Below are 24,406 nucleotides of genomic sequence, written 5' to 3' on the forward strand. Positions count from 1 at the left end.
CACATTAAGATAAAAGGTTATAATGAGTTATAATGACAGTTTTGTTTAGTACATTGTGAATTTCTATTCAGATCCGTTTTGTGAGTGAATCTGGTGTTCAAAAATTAGTTACCATTATTAAAAAAAAAATTATTCTTCTTTTTTTAAATTCAGACTCCTTGTGATTTGATCTGGAATGGATTAAAAACATTTGATATTCAGTGTTCTTGCTGCTTTCTTAAGTTGTCGTGTAGTATTAATTTAACCATTCGGATCTAGGTTTAAAGGACAAGTTGGGTATTTTACACTTAAAGCACTGTTTTCAGATTGTTTATGATGAAATAGAACGGTTTTGGCTGAAATTTCGACATATGCGGCTGCCCTGAGAATTTTTGGGTGTTTGTTTCACCTCACACCTCTTACTTTACTTACTTACTGCCCGTTATGCCACTGGCATGTAGGGCAGCAACAAAAGTCTTCCACTCCTGTCTGTTCTGGGCCAGCTTCTGGATGGTACCCCAAGTGTGGTTCATGTTCTTTAATTCTCCTTCTACTGTCCGGCGCCAGGTGTTCTTTGGTCTGCCTCTCTTGCGTTTGCCCTCTGGTGTCCAGTGAAGGGCTGTGCGGGTAATACTTTCTTGTTCTCTCCTTATCAAGTGCCCAATCCACCTCCATCTTCTTCTCATGATGATGGTCCCAATACTGTCCTGATTGCAACACGCAAGCAACTGCTCATTAGAGATGGTGTTTGGCCAGAAAATTCTCATGATTCTCCTCAAATTCTTTGTATGGAAAACAGAGAGCTTATTCAGGTCACTGTCTGTTATCCTCCAGCACTCTGAGCCATATAGCAGGGTGGAAAGCACACAGCTCTGGTACAATTTCAACTTGGTCTTTATGCTGTAAAGCTTGGATCTCCAAACACTATTCAGCATCCTAAGGGCATTTCTGGCTTTGCCAAGACGATTCTTTATGTCAATGTCCGCTCCTCCATCATATCTGACAATGCTGCCCAAATAGGTGAATTCTGTGGTCATTGGAAGATTTTTTCCATTTACCTGCACTGGTAATGGGTTTGGTATGTTGAGTGTCATCACCTTTGTTTTCTGCAGGTTGATCCTTAAGCCTATCTGTTCAGCATATGTATTGATGCGGTATGTCTTCTCCTGAATGTGCTGGTGTGTGTGGGAGATCAGAGCCAGATCGTCAGCAAAGTCTAGATCTTCAAGTGCATATTTGAGGGTCCATCTCAGACCGCTTGTCTGTTTTTCAGTAGTTCTCCGCATTACCCAGTCAATGGCAATGTTAAAAAGGAATGCTGACATCACACAGCCTTGCCTCACACCTCTACAATGGGTTTAATGGTGCACTGGAACAATCCTTTCTAAAATGCATTAAACTTTCGTTTACCACGACGTGAAACTCAGCGAGTGGTCAGGGGTGTTCACTTATATGCTCACACAAAAATCGCTGCAAAAGATGCTATTTCACTATTTCATCATAAACAATCTGAAAGCAGGGCTTTGGGTGTAAAATACCGAACTTGTCCTTTAAGTACTTTCAAAACAAAGAGAAACGTTTTGATCAAGTCGAAATGTCAGAAAAGAAGTGTCTGTTTGCACCATGCAGTGGCAAAAATAGCGATATCTTTACAATCAGAGGAACTCTGTAACCTTGGATGGAGCCCGTATGAAATTTACCGAAAGCGCAAAAGGCCCCCAGCAGTGAAAGCACTACCTCCTACAGAACGTAATATGCGCCTTCATGGAAGACGTGCCCACCTACAGGTGCTACTATGAAAATCAGCTGACCAGCCTGATCCACCGGTTGTGGATATCACCTTGTTTGGATGGGACAAGAAGATGGGTCTAAAGGAAGGAGAGGAACTGCTTATGCTTACACAGGATTCAAGTCCAGTTGCTCCTCCTGCTTTGTTAGATGTTGTCAGCTGTGGTTTCAAAGCTGTGTTGAAACCTTGTACATCAGCAAAGTGCAGCTGTGTAGCTGCAGGTCTGGGCTGTACCAGTTATTGTTCCTGCAAAGGCAATGATGGTATATACTGCAACATACTTGCACAACACCAAGAACACAAAGAAAGAGATGAAGGGTCTGGAGAAGATGATGACAGAACAGAAGAGAATAGTGAAGATGATGAGGCTGCCTTTTTATTAATTGTGAGGCATAGCAGTTTGCCTGAAGGTGGTAGCCAGTGTGTGCTTTGTGTGGTACGGAGGTAAGGCCCTCTTGGTTAGCCTCCCGTCTCCGTTTGGCGGAGTTTTAACTGGGTCCTCGTTTGATTTTGCGACTTGCGGACCAAGCTGGAAAGCACATCTGCCATTCCGGCATGGCCCTAGTGACTTGCGGGGCCTGTCTTGTATGGCATGTATATGTTGTATATTTACATGTTTGCCTTGGTGCAGAGGTGAAGCCCTCTTGGTTAGCCTTGCGTTGGCGAGCTGACCCGGGTTGCCCAGACTCAGTTTTAACTCTTGCGTCTGGCGAAGTTTTAGTTTACCCGATTACTATGTATCATACAGTTCCAGGATCCAAGTTATGTCAAATTCCCGCATTGCTTTTTCATCCAGAAATGCATAACATTCAGCCTAACAAAGATTCATTGTTTATCCAAAAAGCTATTTTGAATTTTCAAAAGTGTCAGGAGGGGATTCAGCCTCACTATACCCTGTAAACAATGAATCAACATTTATAAGTGCACTCATGATTCTGAAATGTTAGATTATTTTATTTACCATAAAATAACCTAAAATTATGATTGAAAGTAATAAAAATTTTAATAAATAAATCAAAATTTGTAATAAAATTAGCTCTTTAAAATCTGCAAATGCCAGAAATGAAATCGGCATCATCTAAAACCTCTAAAACCACTCACATATTGTAGAAATTGGCCATTTAGTGCAAAATATGTGGTCAAAATAGGCGATTAAGCTAATATTGCTAATTGTGCAAATTATGCAAATTGCTCAACATATGCAAATTGGCATCCGGTAGTTTCTGTGTGCTGGGGACCCATACTTCACATTTCTGCAATAAAACTTTGGTGTACTCAACATTTCCGGGTTCACCTAGTTGGCTACTAGACTAAAAAGCTTCATATGAAATCATGAGATAAATGAGAAGATTTCTGATAACTGAAAAGAGACAGTGACTTACCATGGGCTTCTCTTCATAGATCTCCAGGAAGTTGAAAGAAGAAAGTCAAGTGATGTCATCAGTGTGAGATTAATTTAAAAAATAAAAGCTTTTTTGTTAAACGGTAACACCAGTGACACAACTCCAGGGGACCACTACTTTCATTATATATTTTATTATATTTACATAGCATATTGTTTTTTAATGTAATTTACATCATATATTTAATAGTTATGGACACACTATTGTATTTTAAATGGAAGAAAACACTGTTTTTGATCTAAAATAAAGCATTTCCCTTCCGTACATGACTGTGGGGATGAGCACTTCTGTGGTGCTTGGAATTTTAATTAATTAATAAAAATCAAATATTGCTACATTGATGGTTCAAGAAGGTGTAATTGTTCAAATAACATATTGTGTCATTTTAAAATATATAAAAAAGTGTAATATTTCTCTAAAGGCTAGGGACAGAAAAGGGGACATTTCCGTTAAATGACCCATAAACATGACCAGCGTTAACAACCGTTGTAATCATTGTATGCATTCATTAAAATAACACTCATCATATTTAGGATTGCAAAAAAATTGGATGAGTTGTTTGACTTTAAATATTAAAAAAATTGAATGCGTTTGATCACCACTTGATCCATTTGAACAAAGTATTCGGGAAACCATTGAACAAGGTAGTATAATTCGTAATTTTTATGTTGTGCGTATTGTGTTAAAGGTTTTAACTCGACAGTAAGAGAGGCACCGGCTTTTTAAGGTCCCCGGTTCGAAACCGGGCGGAAACAAGTTTTGTTTTTATTTCCTTATTTATAAATTACACCTAGCGACATACCCTAAAAACTTGTGAAACTTGTACCCTAAAGTTGTGAAAGGCACAAGGCAAAGCCACAAACCATTCAAATAAGTTAGCCTGTAACATTTTGTGGAAAATACGTTTCGTTGTTTTTGACAAGAACTTTTGAAAGATACAAAATGTTTATAATTCATTTTATAAGATATCGAGATGTTTAGTTTTTGCGTTTTCTGTTGATTGTGGTTTAAAAACTTGCAAAACGAGAGCGCGTTATGTGTCTAAAATATATTCATCCACTTTAAATGTTAACGTCATAACGTCATACGCTCTTACGTATGCCACGTAGGTTTCCGTAGTGTAGTGGTTATCACGTTCGCCTCACACGCGAAAGGTCCCCGGTTCGAAACCGGGCGGAAACAACTTTTCGCTTTTCATTTACTTTAATCCATAATCGTGTTGTCTTAGTTATGCTATACTTTTCAATGCATGCCATGGCATGTACCCATTTGGAACATTTTTTTAAATAACACTTCGGCATCAATATGAATGATTTCCCACAAGATGGCGCACTAGAATGCAATTTTGCGCACTCACTCTTGATCACATCTGCTGCCAAGTTTGTTACACACGTTGAAGGCATAATAACAGCAGTGGCTGCGTTTCACGAAAACCCAGGGCAGGGATGGGCAACTTTGAAAATTACGACGGCCAGCATTTTTCTCTTTTATACCAACCTGATTGCTGAACCACACGCACACATTTTACATCATTCTTAATTTCCTTTTTAAGAAACCAATGTAAAATTAATGTGCCTTCAAAGAGTTTAACTATAAAACTTAGCAATAATGCTAATTCTAAATTTATTGTCAGTTGACAAGCATTTCCGATAAAACAACTTAACTGCATTGCTTTAACATCTGTAACAAGCAAGGCCCTTTTAAATTAGTAGTATAGATAACTTTAAATATAGAAACTTTCTCAACCGACCCTCAGAGAACAAAAATATTAAAAATAGTAAATAAATACATTCAAAACAAAATATATTTATAAAAAAAAAGTATTAATAGTATTTTACCTTTCAAATCTGAAATGAGATCAATTTTGGCGTCACCAGTGCATCTTTCGTGAGCAGTGGTAAAAGGACGATTTAAATTATAATCCTTCATTACAGACCAAACCAAACACATGGGCGCCCCCTTGAACTTGGTGAAAAGATAATCCATTTCACATTTTTGCTGGAAAACATGATTTTCCTTGTTAATTTACTTTACTTTTTGCTCATTTTCTCATTACAGTACTTCACATTAGTCCACGCGACTGTGCTCCTTAAATCATAGATATGTATATAAAGGCTAGATGGCTCAAGGCGGAGTCCCTAACGGCATCACCTGGCGGCCATCTTACGACAGGGCGCTCGCTCACTCGTAGCATTGAGTTTAATGGTGCAGGTACTTTTAAATGACCATAACTTGCTCAATTTTCTACCGATTTTCAAACGGTTTGGGTTTTTACAAACGTTATTAACGTGGCTATAATTCTGGATGCTTTAACATGTTTCATGAATTTATTTTTTATTTTTAGTATAGGTATGCAGTGTCATATGTACATATTTGACGTTTATAACAAACCAAACCGTTTGAAAATCGGTAAAAAATTAAGCAAGTTATGGTCATTTAAAAGTACCTGCATCATTAAAACTCACTGCTACGAGTGAGCGAGCGCCCTGTCGTAAGATGGCCGCCAAAATGCGGACGTTGCACTCAATTGGCCAGCAGCGCGGACGAGCCATCTAGCCTTTATATACATATCTATGCCTTAAATACTGTGACGATCCGTGGGTACTAGCGCCCCTTCCTGGTTGGGAGTTTTTACGTGGTGTACTTGCCCTAATCTGAAAATCACCATTTTAGAAAGTATTTAATTGAGTATAATATGGTAAAAGCTGTAAATAGATGGTTCCTATTGGAATTTTAATGGCAACCAGTGTGATGGTTTCTATTGGTTTTTTTCCCAGCAGGGTTATACGGCTTGAGAAAATTATCCCATGCCGTTTACATCGCCATTTAAATGTACCCCGGTCCGTTTACGGCCAGAGGTGTAAAGAGTAGCTGAAAGCCATACTTGAGTAAAAGTACAAATTCCTTACTGTAAAAATTACTCCACTACAAGTTACAAGTCACCAATTTAAATACGACTTGAGTAAAAGTATTAAAGTAACCCAATTTAAAAGTACTCAAGTATTTTTACTCGTACTGAATGTTGGCTCAAAGATGCACTAGTCCTCAACACAAAGAGACATTGTAGGTCAGTGAAAACTAAGAACGTTTATTTATGAGGTTTTATTTCCTAATATAGAAAAGAAATCGAACACCTCAAAATTTTGACCTGGCAGAACAAACACAGGTTAAACATAGTCATAGTCTTTTGATTAAAATTTAATTTAGTCTTAGTCATATTTTTGTCATCTGAATTGATTTAGTTTTAGTCTAATTTTATTCAACATTACATTTTATTTAAACCCATTTAATTTTAGTCTAGGGTCATTGTGTATTTGAATGTGCCATGCTGAAAAATATATACTTTGTGATATAAATATATGGTAACACTTTACAACAAGGTTCATTAGTTAACATTAGTTAGCTACATTAGTTAACATTAACTAAAAATGAACTGCACTTATACAGCATTTATTAATCTTTGTTAATGTTAATTTCAACAATTACTTATATGTCATTAAAATCTTGTTAACATTAGTTAATGCACTCTGAACTAACATGAACAAACAATTAAAGCTTACATTTTTATTAACTATTAACAAAGATGAATAAATAATGTAACAAATGTATTGCTCATGGTTTGTTCAAGTTAGTTAATACATTAACTACTGTTAACTAATGAACCTTATTGTAAAGTGTTACCAAATATTCTTATAGGCCTAAAGATATAAAAGATATAATTTTAATATTAAAAAAATTCCAGTAAACTAAAATTACACTAACAGAAATATGATAATGCATATTTAAAACAGGAAGTTGTTCATTCGAAAGATTAATTGAAAACACATGTAGTGCGTAACACCACTATCTCACATTAAGTGCACATTTAGTCATGCATCCCTCTTTACAGTAAATACATTACAGCATACTTGGTTAAATTTGAGGACAGTGAAATTGTACACTTGTTATCAATCTTATAATGGACTTAAGTTACTTGAGCAATCAGTACAGGACATCGCTGGTTTATTTTGGCTTATATAGTAAGTTATATCAAGTTATGTAACTTACCAGCTTAGGTTAGCTGATAAAGTAGCATCAGAGTATATAAAACATTGTGCTTGCCTTTGAGTTGCGGGATGACCCAATCGCGCATCACTTTTGTTTTGATTGTAGCATCACAAGTTTAACAAAGGGTCCCTTGACAGAAGCAAATGTGATATGCATCCATATGTTTGCGCTTTATCTCTTCTCTCAGATAAGACGCTAACTTTTCTCTACAGTTTATGACATACGCAGCACGCAGATGTCCCGCTACGGTGGCTCAACGCAAGCCATTCAGTGTTTGACATCAAAATACCGCGAGACCAGACTTCTCCATATGCATTTGATTCGCTCTCGCAGTACTTTGATTTCATACGATTGCCCTGCGTAGCGCCAATGAAGTCCCTCAGTTGTGTGTGTCCGTCTAACCTCGCGACCACAGATTCTATCCATCATCACTCTCTGACACTTTCGTTTCGTTTTTATTTGACGAATAAACAATGTAGCGAGTAACGTTAAGTGTCATTTCAAATGTAGTGGAGTAAAGAGTACAAATACCCAATCAAAAATGTAATTGAGTAGAGAGTAAAAGTTGCTTATATTTTTGATACTCAGTACAAGTACAAAGTAGCCCAAAAAATACTTAAGTACAGTAACGAAGTACATTTACTCGAGTACTTTACACCTCTGTTTACGGCCCTCATGTCGCCAGTTACCCATCACTGGCCTAGGGTAATGGCATGGCATATTTTCTCCGGCCGTACAACCCTGCTGCAAAAAAAACAATAGAAACCATCACAGAAATTCTAATAAATACCAATAGGAACCATTAGCTTTTACAATTTAAACCACTGCAAAATTCCTTTTTGTAGTGTGTTTTGGGACATATTCCAGTAGGGTTTGTTGTCCCCACCAATAGAACCCAACACATACCAGTAGTAGAGTATTCCATTACAACCAATAAAATTCCCATTAAATCCAATAGAAATTCTGTGATGGTTTCTATTGTTTTTTAGCAGGGATTAAGGACATTCTTAAATAACGAATCCATAAAACATACTCCACCATACTAAAATACGTGCACAACACGTAAGCAATTACGCTAAAATATTCTAATCCATGTGATTTAAAATGCTTTCAGAAGTTGTAATTTTTAACAAAGCAACAGATAAACTAAAACAAGATGATAAGAACACAAAACATTTAGCCATTTATACTGTGACATTCTCTTGAGCCAAATGTGGTCATCATGACAACTGTCTTTTAAATTAGCACATGAGTTAACCAACTTATCAGTACAACAGGGCTAAATAAAACAGGCGCGGAAATAGTTAATACAATTCACTGCGACTGCGCTACGATTATATCAAAACATATCTTCTTTTTTCTCTTGCCGTGTCCCATGTGTATTATATCAAACCATTAAAGCACCTACATTGCTAATAACAACAGTATTTTGGGTATTTGGTGTAATAATGTGTTCAAATGTGTGGTTTATGGTTTAAACTCATTTTTTCCACATACCGTACATTATTGTTGTACCTCTATGCTCTGCCTCCCTGAAACACGTTGATTTTGTACGAAGCTCATCGTTCTGAAAAGCGCAGTGTCCTTCGATTGGCCAGCTAACCAATAAGTTGTGATTGGCCTGAATACCTCTGACGTCTGGCAGGAATGTGACAACCGGAGTTAAAGTTAGCATGAAACTGAAGTAGCGACTGTCTTGACTCTTGTTTTACCCGTGGTGACGTAGACTGAGTGAACAGCTTCTAAAATGAAAAAAGATAGGGTTGGGCTAGAATTTGTCCATTGAAAACTGATTGTATAATTTGAATTTGGGTCCTATTTCTAATTACTAATCGCGTTTCTTATTAAAGATTATGCGGCAACATTAATTAAAAAAAAGTTGTGTCCATGTCAACAAGCCGAGGAAGTAAACTGTTGCCTACAATCCGTGTGTTTGTTGTAGTCCAAGTTGGAAATGATTGCCGTTTCTCACAAGAACACCATGTTCAGCCTTAAAACAATCTTTTATTTGTTTTGAAAAATGCCCATTGTTTTCAACTTAAATCTCTTTACTTCCTCTGCCTGTTGACGTGGTCATTATCATAATTCCTCCCGCTTCTGACTCAGAGCCAGCCAAAAACAGACCAAAAACTGCCAGTTAAATATATACAAAGGGAATATATCATGTTTGACTATCAGAAACCAAAGGGAAAAGCAGCTGAACTGAGCCAGCAACCAATTTCAGAAGGACTTGCCAAGGAGAGGCTACCCTTGGCGGTGTACACGACGCTGACCGCCCGATGATCACCTGGAACTCACATATCCAACATTTTCGGTGGAAATTTTTATATGCGCTATCTTTACTAACTAACCACAGATTTGAAGTTTATTCATCTATTTTCCCAACTGAAAAGCTCAAAAAATACATTTTATGACACAGAAAGAGTGATATTTCAAATATTGTGCAGGTTTTAAGCTCCACTGCCGTTGACGCAAAATGCATTCTGGGAAACTTGGCTGTCATAAGTTCACACAAGTCACTTCCTGATGCATTCTCGATAAAATGGGCGGATCAAGAACACATTTGCGTCCTTCGAAGGCCATATTTGAAGACCAATGCATCACCAGCCTCGACATTCGAAGGCTCCTTCGCACGCAGCCTCCAAATGCAGCCTTTGTTTCCCCTGAAACCAAGGATCCATAGATCGATCCTTCAAAGCCTTGGCTTTCCCAAGTTTAGTGTGCGCCTGTGGGTTTTTGAAATAAACATTCAGAACTGTAGTTTAATAAAAGTGTGTATTTTGCAAATTAAAGGTCCTTGTCGCTGTTTTACTATTATAAATGATGTTTTAGTGATGTAAATTAATATAATTACTGCAATATTGTGCATGATGCGTTTTACTTTTGTATATTTCTAAGGTTGGTCAATTTATGTATACTGTTGGGTAGTTTAATCTGGATCAATGTGTCATTATATATATATATATATATATATATATATATATATATATATATATATATATATATATATATATATATATATAAATCTGACTCCATATTTATTTTTAAAGTCTGAAAGGTCTCAGCTTTTGTGTCCCACTAGTGGGTGGGAACAGCAAGTGAAGCAACTCCCGGCTAGACCGTCTCATTCCAGTTCGCTTCGTGGCCTTCAAATACAGAGTCTTGTCTTCAAAGTCGACGTCCTTAGAAGGATCCAGACCCTGAATTGGGATGCACCCTATGTGTACTTCGGTTGATGCGAACTGGGAATTGGAACAGTACTTGGGCGGCGACTGATGAAGTCCACAAGAATACAAGTACAGACAAGAACCCTTATTGAGTGCATCATTGTTTACTTTGGGATTTGTACCTTTTGCATATCGTTAACATGTACTTACACACACTTACACACTAAAGAAAATGTAAAATCATGAATCATATATTTGGTGCTCTTTAACAAATATGATGGCAATGCCAGACACCAGGCTGAATCTTAACAAGGACTGACATGAAATGTGCTATAAGCATCTGTGCCTGACGTATAGCCCCATGAATTTCGGCCAAACATTTACAGCTCTGATGAAAGCACAACAGCGAGTTTAAAATATCATCAATTGTAAAGTTTAATGTCTTGCTTACTTTTGAAAATAGTTAGGTAAGTTATAATGAATACGGTAAGAGGATGTTGCTAAACCCTGTACACCACAACCCCATTATACATTACTATAGACTTTCCATTACTGTCTATGGCTCCATGACCGCAACAAGATCCCACTCCAGTTATAACAAGATTAATGTTTCTTATAAGAGGGCTGCTTTCTGTTATCCACAAACCTATAAACACTAAAACACGGCTGGCCCGCACTGTCAATAACGCCTTCGCTATTTCTTGGGAAGGAATTAAAGGATAAGAGAAGCAGTCGTTTATGGAGAGACATGCCCAGCTAAAGATTTTCCATGAAATCCATTGTTGTTTGTGTCCTAAACATTCCTTCTCTAAAACTGGCCCTCATAAATCAAACAGTTGTATTGACTTGCTGAGATTCGAGAGCATCTAACACATCTGGTCTCTGTCGTTCTGTCTGTCAGGCCTCTGAAACCTTATTTAATCACATATTATTTAATAACAGCTAGGAATTTGTCTATTGTACATTCATATCGGACTGCTTTAAGTGTGTTTGTCTACTGTAAGCTGCTTTGGTTTCATTATGTTTACAGTAATACTAAAATATTAAAAACTAAAATATTTTCCAATCTACTAATTCAAAGAAGCCTCCCTTAAGAATATTTTTTATTCTTTCTTAAGGCAGAAAACAACACAAGAGTGTGTGTGGGATTTCTACCTCTTTAAAACTCCATAAACTCTTATGATTATGTGTTCCAGTCCATTGGCTGCAATAAAGTGAACCTGTATCAGTATTGCATGCTCAAGTTACATTATAATTCAGTCATCTTTAAAAGAAGTTCCCGGTAATTCCTAAAGTTTTGTGTGTAGAAATGAGAGGAACTTTGTCTTTGAAGTTGTGTGGAGCAAAGTCTCAGGAGTCCTGGAGGCCTCAGGCTCGCCATGAGGAAGATGTCAATTGAAAGCGAATACTTCTAGTCTCTGCACTCATATTCTTGCCTATATTCAAGAACCACGTAACAACACACTGATACTCAAACAATTTGTATAGACAATATTTAGATTTGTGCTTTGAATATTTTGAAACACATAAGCTGTCTTCCAAAAGCTCATATGGGCAAAGCAGGGTTAGTTTTTGCTCGCAAGTTGTCAAAAGGTCTGTATGCATAAGGTTTTGTGTCAAATGTCCAACTTCATAGTTTCGATACTTTCAAAAGCTAGTAATTTTTGTGAATTCTTTCCTGCAAATTAAATTATATAATCTGTTTGTTGTAGTTTTGCTATAGATATGGAGTTAGCAAATTATCATATTAAACCAGACTGGGCTATTACACTAATATAACCAGTGTTGGGGGTAAAGCATTACAAGTAACGTGCATTACGTAATAATATTACTTTTCATGAGGTAACGAGTAAAGTAACGCATTACTTTTTAAATGTACACATTAATATTTGAGTTACTTTTTAAAAAAAGTAATGCAAGTTACTTTTTTAGTTTAATTAATTAGATTGAAAAAAGTATGTACTGAATTAAACTAAACGTATCACATTATGCACATGTGTACACGCCTGTGTGTAAAAGTGTCAGAAACTGAGATGGTAGGCCAGAGCACGACATTGTGATGAAATATGCAATTTCTAAAAGCAGAACTTTTGAGTCATAAAACATCTGCAAGGCCTCCAAGATCAAGCCTCAGCCAAGAAAAAGTAATGCAAAAGTAACTTAAAAGTAACGTAAGCATTACTTTCAATGAAAAGTAACTAATACTAAGTAACGCAATTACCGTAGTTACTTTTTTTGGGAGTAACTTAAAATTGCAATGCATTACTTTTAAAAGTAACTTTCCCCAACACTGAATATAACTGGGTATTGTATGAGGGTTATCACATTTTTGTTGGGTCACGTTGTGTTTAAAGCCCCCCAAACCTAAAAAGTACACTTTAAAATGTGTTTCTAGCAGAAAATGAGTCAACAGTGTGTGTGCAGAAACATCCTGTAATTATACAAATCCATCTATTCTTTTTTTTGTAATCTCATTTAAACCACAACAGTCACACAAGTCACCCTATCAATGTGATGTCACATTAATTACGCCCCACCCATGACTGGTCACAGACCTTATGAGCGGGTTATTCAACCTTCTGGAAGAGACACATGTTTTGATGTAGTCTAAAGCATGTGTAAAGGTACATTCACATTATAAGCAACTTTGTCGTTGTGGGTCGCTTGTCTCTTTCAAAAGAGGCGTTTCTAAATCATGGTTGTCATAAACAAATGAGTAACGTCCACTCCAGTAACTGACGAGAGACGGATGACGTGACTCCACTGCTTGGTTTTCATTGGTAGTCACTTCCGAAAGTCGCTCATTATTTGCATAGAGTTAAACTTTTCTCAATTTTGTCTCACGACTGGACACGCCCCATCCAGTCACCAACGGTCACTGTCGCTCGTGTCGCCAAAAGTTGCCAAGCTTCCATTAAAATCAATGAGATTGCGTCGCTCTGCTACTGCTAGTAGTCGCTGTTAATCTGAATACAGCTTAAGCGCTCTACCCCCTACTTTGCATACGGGGAGGAGAACAGAAGCTTTCTTTGCATTTAAAGAAACACACAAAAACAGCACGTTTTTATTGCAGCCACAAATGGCCATGTTCAACATCGTATAATGAAAGATATGTGGTGTATTTTGAGCTGAAACTTTGGGATATCAGAAACTTTTTTAATATTGCCAAAAACACCTACGTTAGGGGCCCTTTAAAGGGATAGTTGTCGGTTTGACATGTCATGATGACTCATGTCGTGTTGTTCTGAACCTGTATGAGTTTGAACAGAAAAGATGTGATGATAAGCACAGAGTTGACAGATCATTTGACTATCATAGTATTTGTTTTTCCTACTATGGAAGTCAGTGGGTACCATGCAGTTACCATCAATTATCAAAATATCTTCAGTGTTCAACAGAAGAAAGAAACCCATACAGGTTAAGAACAACATTAAGGTGAGTAAATGATCAAATAATTTTCATTTTTGAGTGAACTACCCCCTGAAATGTTTATTTGATAGAATTTATCCATTATAATATCTGTTGACAATTATGTTAGATTAATATTTCTAAAAATAGTTTAATATATGTTTTTAAATTCCCCAAATAGTGTAACAACATGCCATGCTATTGCTACTTGTTTTCACTACAGTGCATATGTGACAACTTGTACCAATCTCCCATATTAAATTACATCTGACTTTGTAATACTATATTAACAATAATAAAATCTGAGCATGAAATCTTCTTTCTCCAGTGTCTTGTTAAAGGCGGGGTGCATGATCTCTGAAAGCCAATGTTGACATTTGAAATCACTTAAACATACACGCCCCTACCCCAATAGCATCTGGACCTTCTTTTGATAGACCCGCCCCACTCATACGCAACCCAGGCAACGATGTTGGTTAGTAGACACGCCCCTTACTGCTGATTGGCTACAAGTGTGTTTTGGTAGTTGACCCCACTCCCTTTTCCAAAGTGTTTTTTAAAAATCATGCACCCCGCCTTGAAAGGGATAGTTCACCCAAAAATAAACAATTACCCTCATGTTATTTTAGACCTGTATGAATTTATTTTTTCTGATGAACCCAAAATAAGATATTTTGATAAATGATGATAAGTACACAGCTGGTGGAAACCATTCACTTCCATAGTAGGATAAACAAATACTATGGAATTCAATGGGAACTGCCAACCATCATAACGATATCAGCAATTCCATGCAAATGTCAACCTTATCATGAAAAAAAATAAAGGTCTCACCAAAAGTTTTTTTACTGTACTAATATCTCAGATGTCAATATTTAGTTGCTTAAAAGTGCCATAGAATAAAAACTATATTTACCTAGGCAAAAATGAAAAAAGAGCTCTGGCCAGCTAATCTGTAGCTACGTTGTGATTGGCCTGAATACCTCTGAATTAGCTTCATTTACTTTTAATTTAATACTTTCCAATGTTTGCTACAATGTAATGCCGCTATTTTATTAAACCTTCGAAAAAGTCCTTATATATAAAATTCTTTACATTTCAGCACAGAAAAGGAGATTACTATGTGGCCCTGAGCCAATGTTTTGTCAGTGTGATATACAAAGTAATTTATATTTCAGCGTCCTTGGTAATTTAAATGTAGATGTTTTGTGCTTTGTTGAAAAATGTATTTTAGTCAAGGCCACGGTGAGCACTTCATCGTATGCACGAGTCTGTAGCAGGTTTTCTACTTAAACAGCTTTAAAGCTCAAATCCCCTTTACAAACAAGGAATACAGCTTGGATTCTACCACTTTCTTTATGGGTATAGTTGATTCACCAAAACGTTATTAACACGTGGTGTTTAAAATGTCAGAATACATATAAACATCATATTGTTTATATCCCTCGTTAATAGCACCGTTTTGTGTTAAAGTGGACAAAACCCCAATGCTTATAATACAATCTTGTTTTAATAATAAATACCAACACCTACTCAAGAGTTGGTATCTTCCACTCGCCAGCTGATCGGCCTTGACTCCCGGTGCGGTCCGTCGGACTGTACGCGGCCGTTAATATCTTAAATATTGTTTAAATTGATATAAATATAGATTAGTGGCCGCTCGTGTCGGCATTTTGTATATCTTAAGCTGCATTTTTAGTTCGGGGATTGCGGTGTACAGCGTTTTTGTACAAACGTCAAGCCGAGGAATTCCCATAGAAGCACTAGGCCGCGAGCGAATCCCCGGTGTTTCCTGCAGCAGACCGCCGCCTTTACACCGTCACCATGGGGGACACAGGGAGCGAGCGCAGCAAGCCGCCTAGTATACCTCCTCGCTGCCCTTGCGGATTTTGGGGGTAAGATTACACATTTTATACATGTATGTGAGTGTTTGACAGATCTGAAACGGAGAAGGTTGTAAATGTGAAAGAAATGTGTAGTGTTTGTTGTTCATTGTTGTAGGCCGATGGGATGGGGGTGGGGAACAACCACTCCTGTTTTTCACATTCACAGCTGGTGTTCCCACTCAAACACACATTTAAAACAAACACTTTTATTAAACACACGTCATAATTAAACAGTGGGGCTTAACAAAAGTAGATCTGGCCGATTTTCGAGGTTTAAATGAGCTCTGTGAGCTGGACTGACAGATCACGGGTCCTCTATCAACAATCATTTGATGTTTCATAATCGTTTAAGCTGTCTACCTAGATATAGAAATAGCGTTTTTTGAGATAATAGGATGCTTTTAGCATTTTTGGGCATCGTTTTTGGCTGTAAACCAAAGTAAGCTGCCTACCTAGACGGCATTTTTTTGTATAATGGGGGCTTTTGTGTTGCATTTTGTTAAACAAAGCGTAGTGAGCTGCCTATCTAGGCAATGTCTATGGGCATGTTAGATGCTTGCAGTTTATGGCATCATAGGTGGCATAGTTATTTTTGCTGTATCTCAATATTTAGTGAGGATAGGTATCACCGTAGACACACATATTTAGGCTGTAACTCAAAACCTAGTGATTTGTAGCTTGGAGATCAGTATTTTCTGGTTGTCAATGTCATTTTTGTGCTGTTTTTCAAAACCTAGTGAGCTACCTATGTAGACCGCATTACTTGAAATACTTTTTTATGCTCAAAAATGTAGTATGCTGCCTTCTTTGTGTTTATTGGCATCATAAGCATGTGCATCAGTTTTGGGGCATTGGCATCATTTATATGCTATTTCAATATTTTGTTAGTTGCCTTTCTAGACCACATATTTTGATTTGACTAGCATCCAATGAAGGATAATGGAAGAGTTTTTGATGGGTGTGAATTGTCAATCAGGGCTTTTAAAGAATTTGTTATTTACATTATTGTAGGGCTGTTCAAATAACAAAAAAAACTAATCTGGTTTACAATAACAGGTGAAACAATTACATAATCGCCAAAAGGCTCAATTACAGCTGTACATTTGTGCTAATTTTTGTGGGTTTCGGCAGTATGTTTTGGCACCAAATAATGCGGTGAATCAAAGATTTTAAAATTGGTACGTTTACGTGTCCTTTAGCCATTCGTTTTAGTTTTTTTTACTAACAACTTTACTCTCATAACTGTTTGTTATTTACATTATATTTTTTAGTTTTGGATAGGGGTGTCACGATTCTCCAAATCCTCGATTCGATTACATTTTCGATTCTAAGGACACGATTCGATCCGATTCTCGATTTTTACATATTTTTATATGGCATATAATTTAGACAAAAATTATATGCCATTATTTATTTATTATTATTATTATTATAATACTTTAACATTAACATGCACATTGCACAACTCGCATGGGGGTTTGTGGGCTTCACTTAACGCGAGAGCTTGTAGAGAGAGGATTGCTTCTTGCACACACAGATCGGGCGGATGACGTGACAAAATTTTTTTTTTTATTAAATTCGGTCGACTGCTTGTTATTAGCTGTGTCCTTCTAAGCACGCGACCTCTCTGCCTTTCATAGTGGCAGCCACAGAAGTTCAAGAAGAGAACTGAAATGAGACGGTCTAGCCTTCTGAGGACCCACAATTTGCGTCACCTGCTGCACACGCCCCCAGTAGCGCCCACCGCGCCTGTCAGCAGAAAACAGCGGAGACATTTCTGACTTATTAAAATAAATATGTAATCAGAAAAATATTAATTTATTTTAGAACATATGACACATTGATGTAGATTAATCTATTCAACAGCATATCAAATAATCAACCTAGAAATATACGCAACATAAACAGAATAATATTAACACAAAACATAACTTATAATACTAAAACAGTGACAAGAAAAAGTTTTCTAATAAATATACACTTTTATTTAATAAAGCTTTTAATTGTTTGGGATATCCTCGGCTGTTAAGGATCCATTCGTTGAGGATGCATTTTGACACAGCTCTTATCAACGCCAGCGAAGGAGGAACGTGGCAAACTAAAAAAATGAGAATTAAAAACAAAGGAAATAAAATGTCAGAAAAGGGTTGCCTGGAATAAGTTTTACAACGTGGTAAATCAGGATGACACCAGTGCAGGCTATGTAATTTGTGCGTTTAATTTAGGCTATTTATTTATTTGTTTTTGTCCCTGTGCGCCGATCGGAGACGGAGTTCACTGCTGATATTCTAGAGCTTTCTAGTCTCGCGGCTGTCATCAGCAGCGTCTTGCATCGCCCAGTCAGCGGATGGCGGGCGGGTGCGGTTTTGAAAACTGGTCAGAAACGGTGCGGATGGATGGTGGACGGATGATGAGTTTTGTTATGCGGTTGCGGATGAAATAATAGTCCATCCGCGCATCTCTAACATGGACTTAATGCACATGGACTTAATGCGCGTGTCTTGGACTCATAGCGTCTGAAATAAATCCATCATCATAAGCAGCTGCGCTTCTCTCTGTCTCACGTGTGCATGCGCTCTCGCATCTGTCCGAAGTCTGAACATAAACTAAAGTAGTAATCCTTATGTATTTGTTTAGTTTTATGCGTTTCATGCAAGCTGAGGCAAACTATCCTTTTGTTTAAAATATAACCCGCTGCATCTTTGCGCCTCCCTCACTATCGCGCACGTGCAGAGAGCTGCGCTCTGTCCAAAGTCAGATCACGTAATCCTGTTTATGATATGCATTTCAAGGAGTTGTAGCAATAACTTACATCCCTCGTGTTTAAAATATGATCGCTTTCTGCTGGACAGATGTTTTTAAAGGCATCTCTGAGAGTTTTTTTCCTTGCCAAGCCGACCAGACGTGAAATGGGGGCGTGGCAGCATCGACGATCCCATTTTTTATTTCGAAGTTCGGAGCTGTGACTTAATTTCGATCGATTTCGATTTAAAATCGAAATCGTGACACCCTTAGTTTTGGATATTTACCATGCCAGCTGCTTCACAGAAAGTTATAAAACATTTCAAAACTTTAATGTAAAATCTATTAATCATCAATAATAACTGCAATTACAATATCAGTGTGAATAATCGGCAAATATGATTTTAGTCATAATCGAGCAGCCCTACATTATTCACTTATTTTTTTATGGATTATGTAGCAAGTCATTTAATCACAATCTATTTAATTTAATTGGTAAATGATTAAAATTATAAGACAAGTCCCTTTTACATTACTAATTTTAATTTTATTTTTATTTTTCTTAATTATTAAAAAAAGTAAGGTTTAATCTTATCTAACGTTGACTTCTTAGGTTGGGTTTTTCCTACTTAAAAAAAAAAAGAAAAATTAAACTTAAAATTGGGATTTGGGTTAGGATGTCATTTTATGTAACAAAAAGTTGTTCTAACCCCAAACCCAAGCGACAATTGTAAAAAAATAAAAAAATTGAGAAACCAAATTAAACGACACAAAAAGATGTGCCGTATTATTTGTGAACGGGAAGGACTGGCGTATCATATGCACGCAAAATTGGAATTTGATGTATGTATCGCAAAAGTTTTCACACTTCGTGCTATTTATACGCATCTCCATGAGACTAGGCTGGTTTTTCCAACCAGAGTTGTTTCGTCATTGGATCCTTCATTTAAAAAAAGGATCAATATTGCATTCCTGTGGTACCTGTGCTGTTGTACTTACTATTCACTTTTGATAGCCTTTATAAATATTTAAGATATGCCTCATGAATATGCTAGTATACATTAGTGAACAGTTTGTCATTTGTTACTTTTTTTAACCCATGCATTAAGGCATTAATAGTGTCTTTAAGATTTACTGAATTCAGCTGTTAAACTGAATTTCTGCTGTGCAACAAATTTAATAGATTTTTGCATTGAATCGATTTGCATTGTGATTAAAATCAATCTTCATTGTAAGTCGAATTGAATAGTTCTGAGTTTGGAAAAACAGTTTTTGAATCCATTGAATTTGAAATCCATCGAATCCACCTGTTTCGATTCACACCCCTAGGCAGAAGCGACCTGGTCCCCTTACCTTTTTTTTTGGCTACCATGAACATCGACAAGGAACTGTTGATGTGTCAGTGTGCATCAGCTTGTCTTGCATTGCCACATTGAAGAAATGAGAAGAAAGTTAAATAGTACATTTAATTCTGAAATTGCATAAAATGTTTCCATTATGTCAGTATAGGCCTATACTTAAAAAGTATTCTTCATTTGACTTGTACACCTCCACAGGCATTTTACGCGCAGATATTATGAGGACAAAATTCGTTGTGTACTGCATGTACGCGCGCAGTGGTCATTATGTCTAACCTTGGTTTGTTCGTGGCTATGTACAGAACCTGACACTGCATATCAGTTAAACTTTAAAGTAAGTGTAGATTTTGTGAAATTATCACAATATAATGTATATAATCTGTGAACTGATACTGCAGATCTTGTCTATAGCCCAGAGTATAGTCTGTTTTTTGTGTGTACACGAAAGTATGCGCACAGTTGAACGCATAGCCTTGGAAGGTATAGCATGCACATTGCATTAAAATGCAATGCATCTACATACTACATTCTCCTGTAGGCGCATGTATGACTTACGCATACAATGTACGCTGGGTTAAAAAATCCAGCGCTGCACATACAGTAATGCACACTGTTCTGATGACAAAAATTGCGCCATGCGCCCTCCGCGTACACGTAAAAAACTTCGGCCTTTAGTGTGCATCAATGACACGATAATCATTATCATAATTCCGCCCGCTTCCTGTGTGTCTATTTTTCCTATTTAAAGAATTTACTACTGACTAAACCATGACTAAAACGCAAGTTTTGTGCAGTGCAAAGTAGCGCTTGTGGTTTGTCCTTTCCACGATCAAAAATGCAGACATGGTTTAAATGTTTTAGTGTCCCTACCTTACCAGTCTGTTACGTCCTGCTCAAGCCACGCTGGCAAGGTTGGTTGATCAGCTTGGTCATCTGCATTTTCTGGATCAGATTCGGCTCGTATTGATAAGGTAGTAAAGACGATAGTAACTCCTGTCAGCATTGCATTGTGAGCGAATCTTTCAAACATGGTAAGGAGCATCACATTTCCACCTGACGTCAGAGGTATTCAGGCCAATCACAACAAAATTTTGTAAACGGTAAGCTGGCCAATCGGGGACACAGCGCTTTTCATATCAATGAGCTTTGTAACAAACCAGAGCATTTGTGGAAGGCAGGGAAATATATGGAGCAACAAAAATGTACGATATGTGGAAAATAATGTTTTTACCATAAACCACGCGGACACATTGTATCATACCATATACTTAAAATAACGTTGTTTTTTTTTACCAACGAAATAGGTGCTTTTTAAACGTGTGAATGGTTGTCAGTCTCTAACTGTGTCCAGGTGACACACAATAAAGTGACAAGCAATAGTGTCTCTTATATTAAAATGTGTTTTTGTCATTAACAAGCATTTTGTGTATTGCATTGCTTCTGTTTTTGTTGCCTTTACCCATTGTAAGAGAAAACTAGTGGGATAAGTTACATGATGAGACAATACCATCTATATCGGTGTAGTCTGATATGATCCTCCTATTTTGCAACAAAAGCTCTGCCAGAAATGAACCCTGAGGTCAGACGTTAGCTTTTCAACCAGCTTGCATGCGAACATTGTTTTAATAAAGTCTCACATGAGGCTTTGACTTGCATGTAAACAATTATTCCACTTTTTTGTAATATATGGCAATTTATCCCAAAATTACAGAGAGAGGAATTTTGGTCGATATCGCCCAGCCCTATCCAAAATATTGGAAAACATTGTGACTAAAATTTAAATATGTTGTGATCTTTTTCTAACCTTTTTGATCCATTTGCTTAAGAACATTGTTTGCTTTTTTAGCATCAGTTTTATTTTGAGCATTTAATACCACTTTTATAAAGAGGGATCTAATGGCTGAGCATTGGGCAGTATATATTGGGCATTTGCAAATTGGTCACCTTCAACATATTTAAATATTTTGCTGTAGCAATTGAGAATAATGAGATGATTATGCACTTTTTATTTGTCCATTTATAAGAACTGTGCCATTAGATGAATTTCAAACTCACTCCCTGAATTAATAGCATATGATTTATACTTCAGTTTTTACTCCGTATCAGCTTACGTGAGTGTAGATGAAAATGATTATAAATGGAAAATATGCCTCGATTGTTTGTTTGTTTTTTACTGCGTTTTACTTTTTGCAATAAATTTTTTTAGCCTTTTTGTATCACCCAGCACTTTAAACAACTTGGGATCATTTGCAGGCTAATAATAGCACAGGATCTTATTGGGATGGTCAAAAAATCCAAATAATGCCCACAGATACCCTCCCATAAATCATTCAATAATTTCATCATTGCTTTATAGGATCATGTTTTTGTAGCAATTTCTCTTTGGTACTTTGCTACACACTTATGAGTGTTTTCTTTCTTCATATATAATTATAGTATAAATGTACTAATGTGGACCGAATTATAGTTCAGTTAAAATACAGATAGTGTATGATGTAAGTAGTGGCAGTGGACTTGGATAATTGCACGAAACCATTCGTGGTTGTAGGGTAGTTTTTGAATAGGTTATATTTTGCCCAATTTAGTAAACCAATACTTTCAGTTAACCTGTTTCACTTTTTCAAACACGTGAAGGGTTTTCCTTTAGCTACAAACTTTGTGCAGACTTGCCCAACCCTGGTTTTAAATGACACAAGCAAATGCTTCCCTGTTTTGATAACCAACGCAAAGAAATCTGGTTTGTACAACAGTACACGTTGTTTCAGACTCGTGTTGGGCGAGCTTCTCTATAGTCAGATCGTCTTATAATGAACGTGTGAGATCGATCATACTCCATATCATTTGGGGCAGGACAGTGGTTTACTTATTTAGTGTCTGAAGGTTACACGGCAATGTAGATGTAAAACTATTACAGGGCCATAATAATACTATGCATAATAGTAACTTAAAACATTCATGGGCAATCGAGCCAAATATAGTCAATGCATCATCAAAGACATCAGTGATCGGCAATATGTCTGACTGTTGTCGATTTCAGACGACATCAACATTATTCCAAATTTTTTAATTTATAGATCTGTTCAGTCGGAGTACAATCTGAGTACAACATCCAACATGTCAAAATGAGATTGATGTAAACTAATGTTTAGTGCAGTTATCTGGAAACATGGTTAACTATTAGATCAAAGGGAGGACAGAAGTTGTAAACAGGTGCAGCTGTATAACCTGTGCCAATGCTACATTGATTGACGACTTTTGAAACATCATTGCTTTAAAAACATTGTATGTACATACTTTTGTTAACAAAGACATTGTGTATATTCCTGATCTTTCATCAAAATGTAACGCCTCCAACCACCTGCTTCTATTCTGGTTCAAGTAAATTCCCAATGGATGAAGTCTTGCCCTATATTTTTCATTGCAGATACTTTCTAGGCCCACAGATACATCACAATAAAGTCGGTTGGGTGTCATGTTAACCTAAACTGCTACATTGGGAGCATTTAGTTTAACGGTCAGGATTTCTACAATAGTTTTAATGATTAATTTTTCAGATGTATGTGTTTTGCTTTTATATCATAGTCATTTCTTTGCAGGGCAGAAGTGCGAAGGGCAGCTGTGCTATTTCATTTTTCATTTCCATACTTCCATCTGGCATCTTCATTTTAACACCTGTTAGCACATTGGTCTTTTCATTTTCAAGCGCGCTTATCTTTTGGGAGGTGGCGCGGACAGGGAGTGCGCATAGATTGCGAGATCATCTGTTGGGTTCGGATGCATCGTCCCCTGCGATTGCCACAGGATTATTTTGTTACTGCAATGAATCCGACTGCAAAAGAAACCTTTGCGTTTCAGTGTCAAAGCCATGGTCATTTGATGATTTCTCTTCGTATCATTTGAAATTAGGAAGGACTTTGGATGCCAGTGATGAGCTGGTGATCTTTTCTGAAGTGTCCTTCGGGAGGTGTTTGGGTGAATCGGGCGATTTGCATAAATATACATACGGGGGTGTAAATCAGGCAGATAAGAGGACTCTTGGTCTCCATCGATTGTTCATGGACATTTACGCAATGCAGTTAAATGCACACAGTTACACTTTCACATTTAAAATATATTTATTTATTTTTAAATAAAATTAAGTATTTTTTTTTAAAGGTGTGCTTTGATTTATATTCATGGATTTGTTGATCATTTTACACACAAGGCAGAAGTTGGGTTGAGGTGTGTGTGCGCCTGCTGTAGTCCTGATTGTGTTCTTGCGTCTCTTCATAAGCTGTAATTGCAGATGACATTTAACAGGAGATGTCACATTAATCCAGAAACAGACTGACTTGATTGGTTTGGAGTGATGTGACAGAAGACCACATACAGAAATACTTGTGTGCTTTTTTCCCACGTAGATTTGCAGTTCATCTGATGTTGTTTCATGAACTTTTGTTTTCAACTTTGAACTTGAATATCAACATCAGAATTATTTATTTACTTGGATAATAAATGATAGTGGTCATTGGGGCCATTTCGAGACACTGGGCTCTTGCAAAAAACAGCTTGATAGGGTTCGAATTAATGGAGCTGAAATTAAAATTCTGCTCCGAAGCAATACAGAAAATTCTGGATGCACTAGTCA

General features: G+C 36.9%; 1 protein-coding gene and 1 non-coding gene across 2 annotated transcripts in view; both read left to right on the top strand.

Moving 5' to 3' along the window:
- The first annotated feature begins 4,280 nt into the window (after nucleotides 1–4,280).
- trnav-cac (transfer RNA valine (anticodon CAC)) lies at nucleotides 4,281–4,353 on the top strand. Its single transcript has one exon. It is a non-coding gene; the product is annotated as a tRNA-Val (tRNA).
- A 10,978-nt stretch (nucleotides 4,354–15,331) lies between these two features.
- Nucleotides 15,332–24,406, top strand: part of zfand3 (zinc finger, AN1-type domain 3) — a 30,526-nt gene continuing 21,451 nt past the window's right edge. Inside the window, exon 1 of the mRNA XM_055170274.2 lies at nucleotides 15,332–15,688. Coding sequence (XP_055026249.1) covers nucleotides 15,618–15,688 — 71 coding nt within the window. The 5' untranslated portion in view covers nucleotides 15,332–15,617. The remainder of the gene's footprint in view (nucleotides 15,689–24,406) is intronic.

Source organism: Misgurnus anguillicaudatus, chromosome 11 (genome assembly GCF_027580225.2).
Source record: "Misgurnus anguillicaudatus chromosome 11, ASM2758022v2, whole genome shotgun sequence".
NCBI classification, from domain to species: Eukaryota; Metazoa; Chordata; class Actinopteri; order Cypriniformes; family Cobitidae; genus Misgurnus; species Misgurnus anguillicaudatus.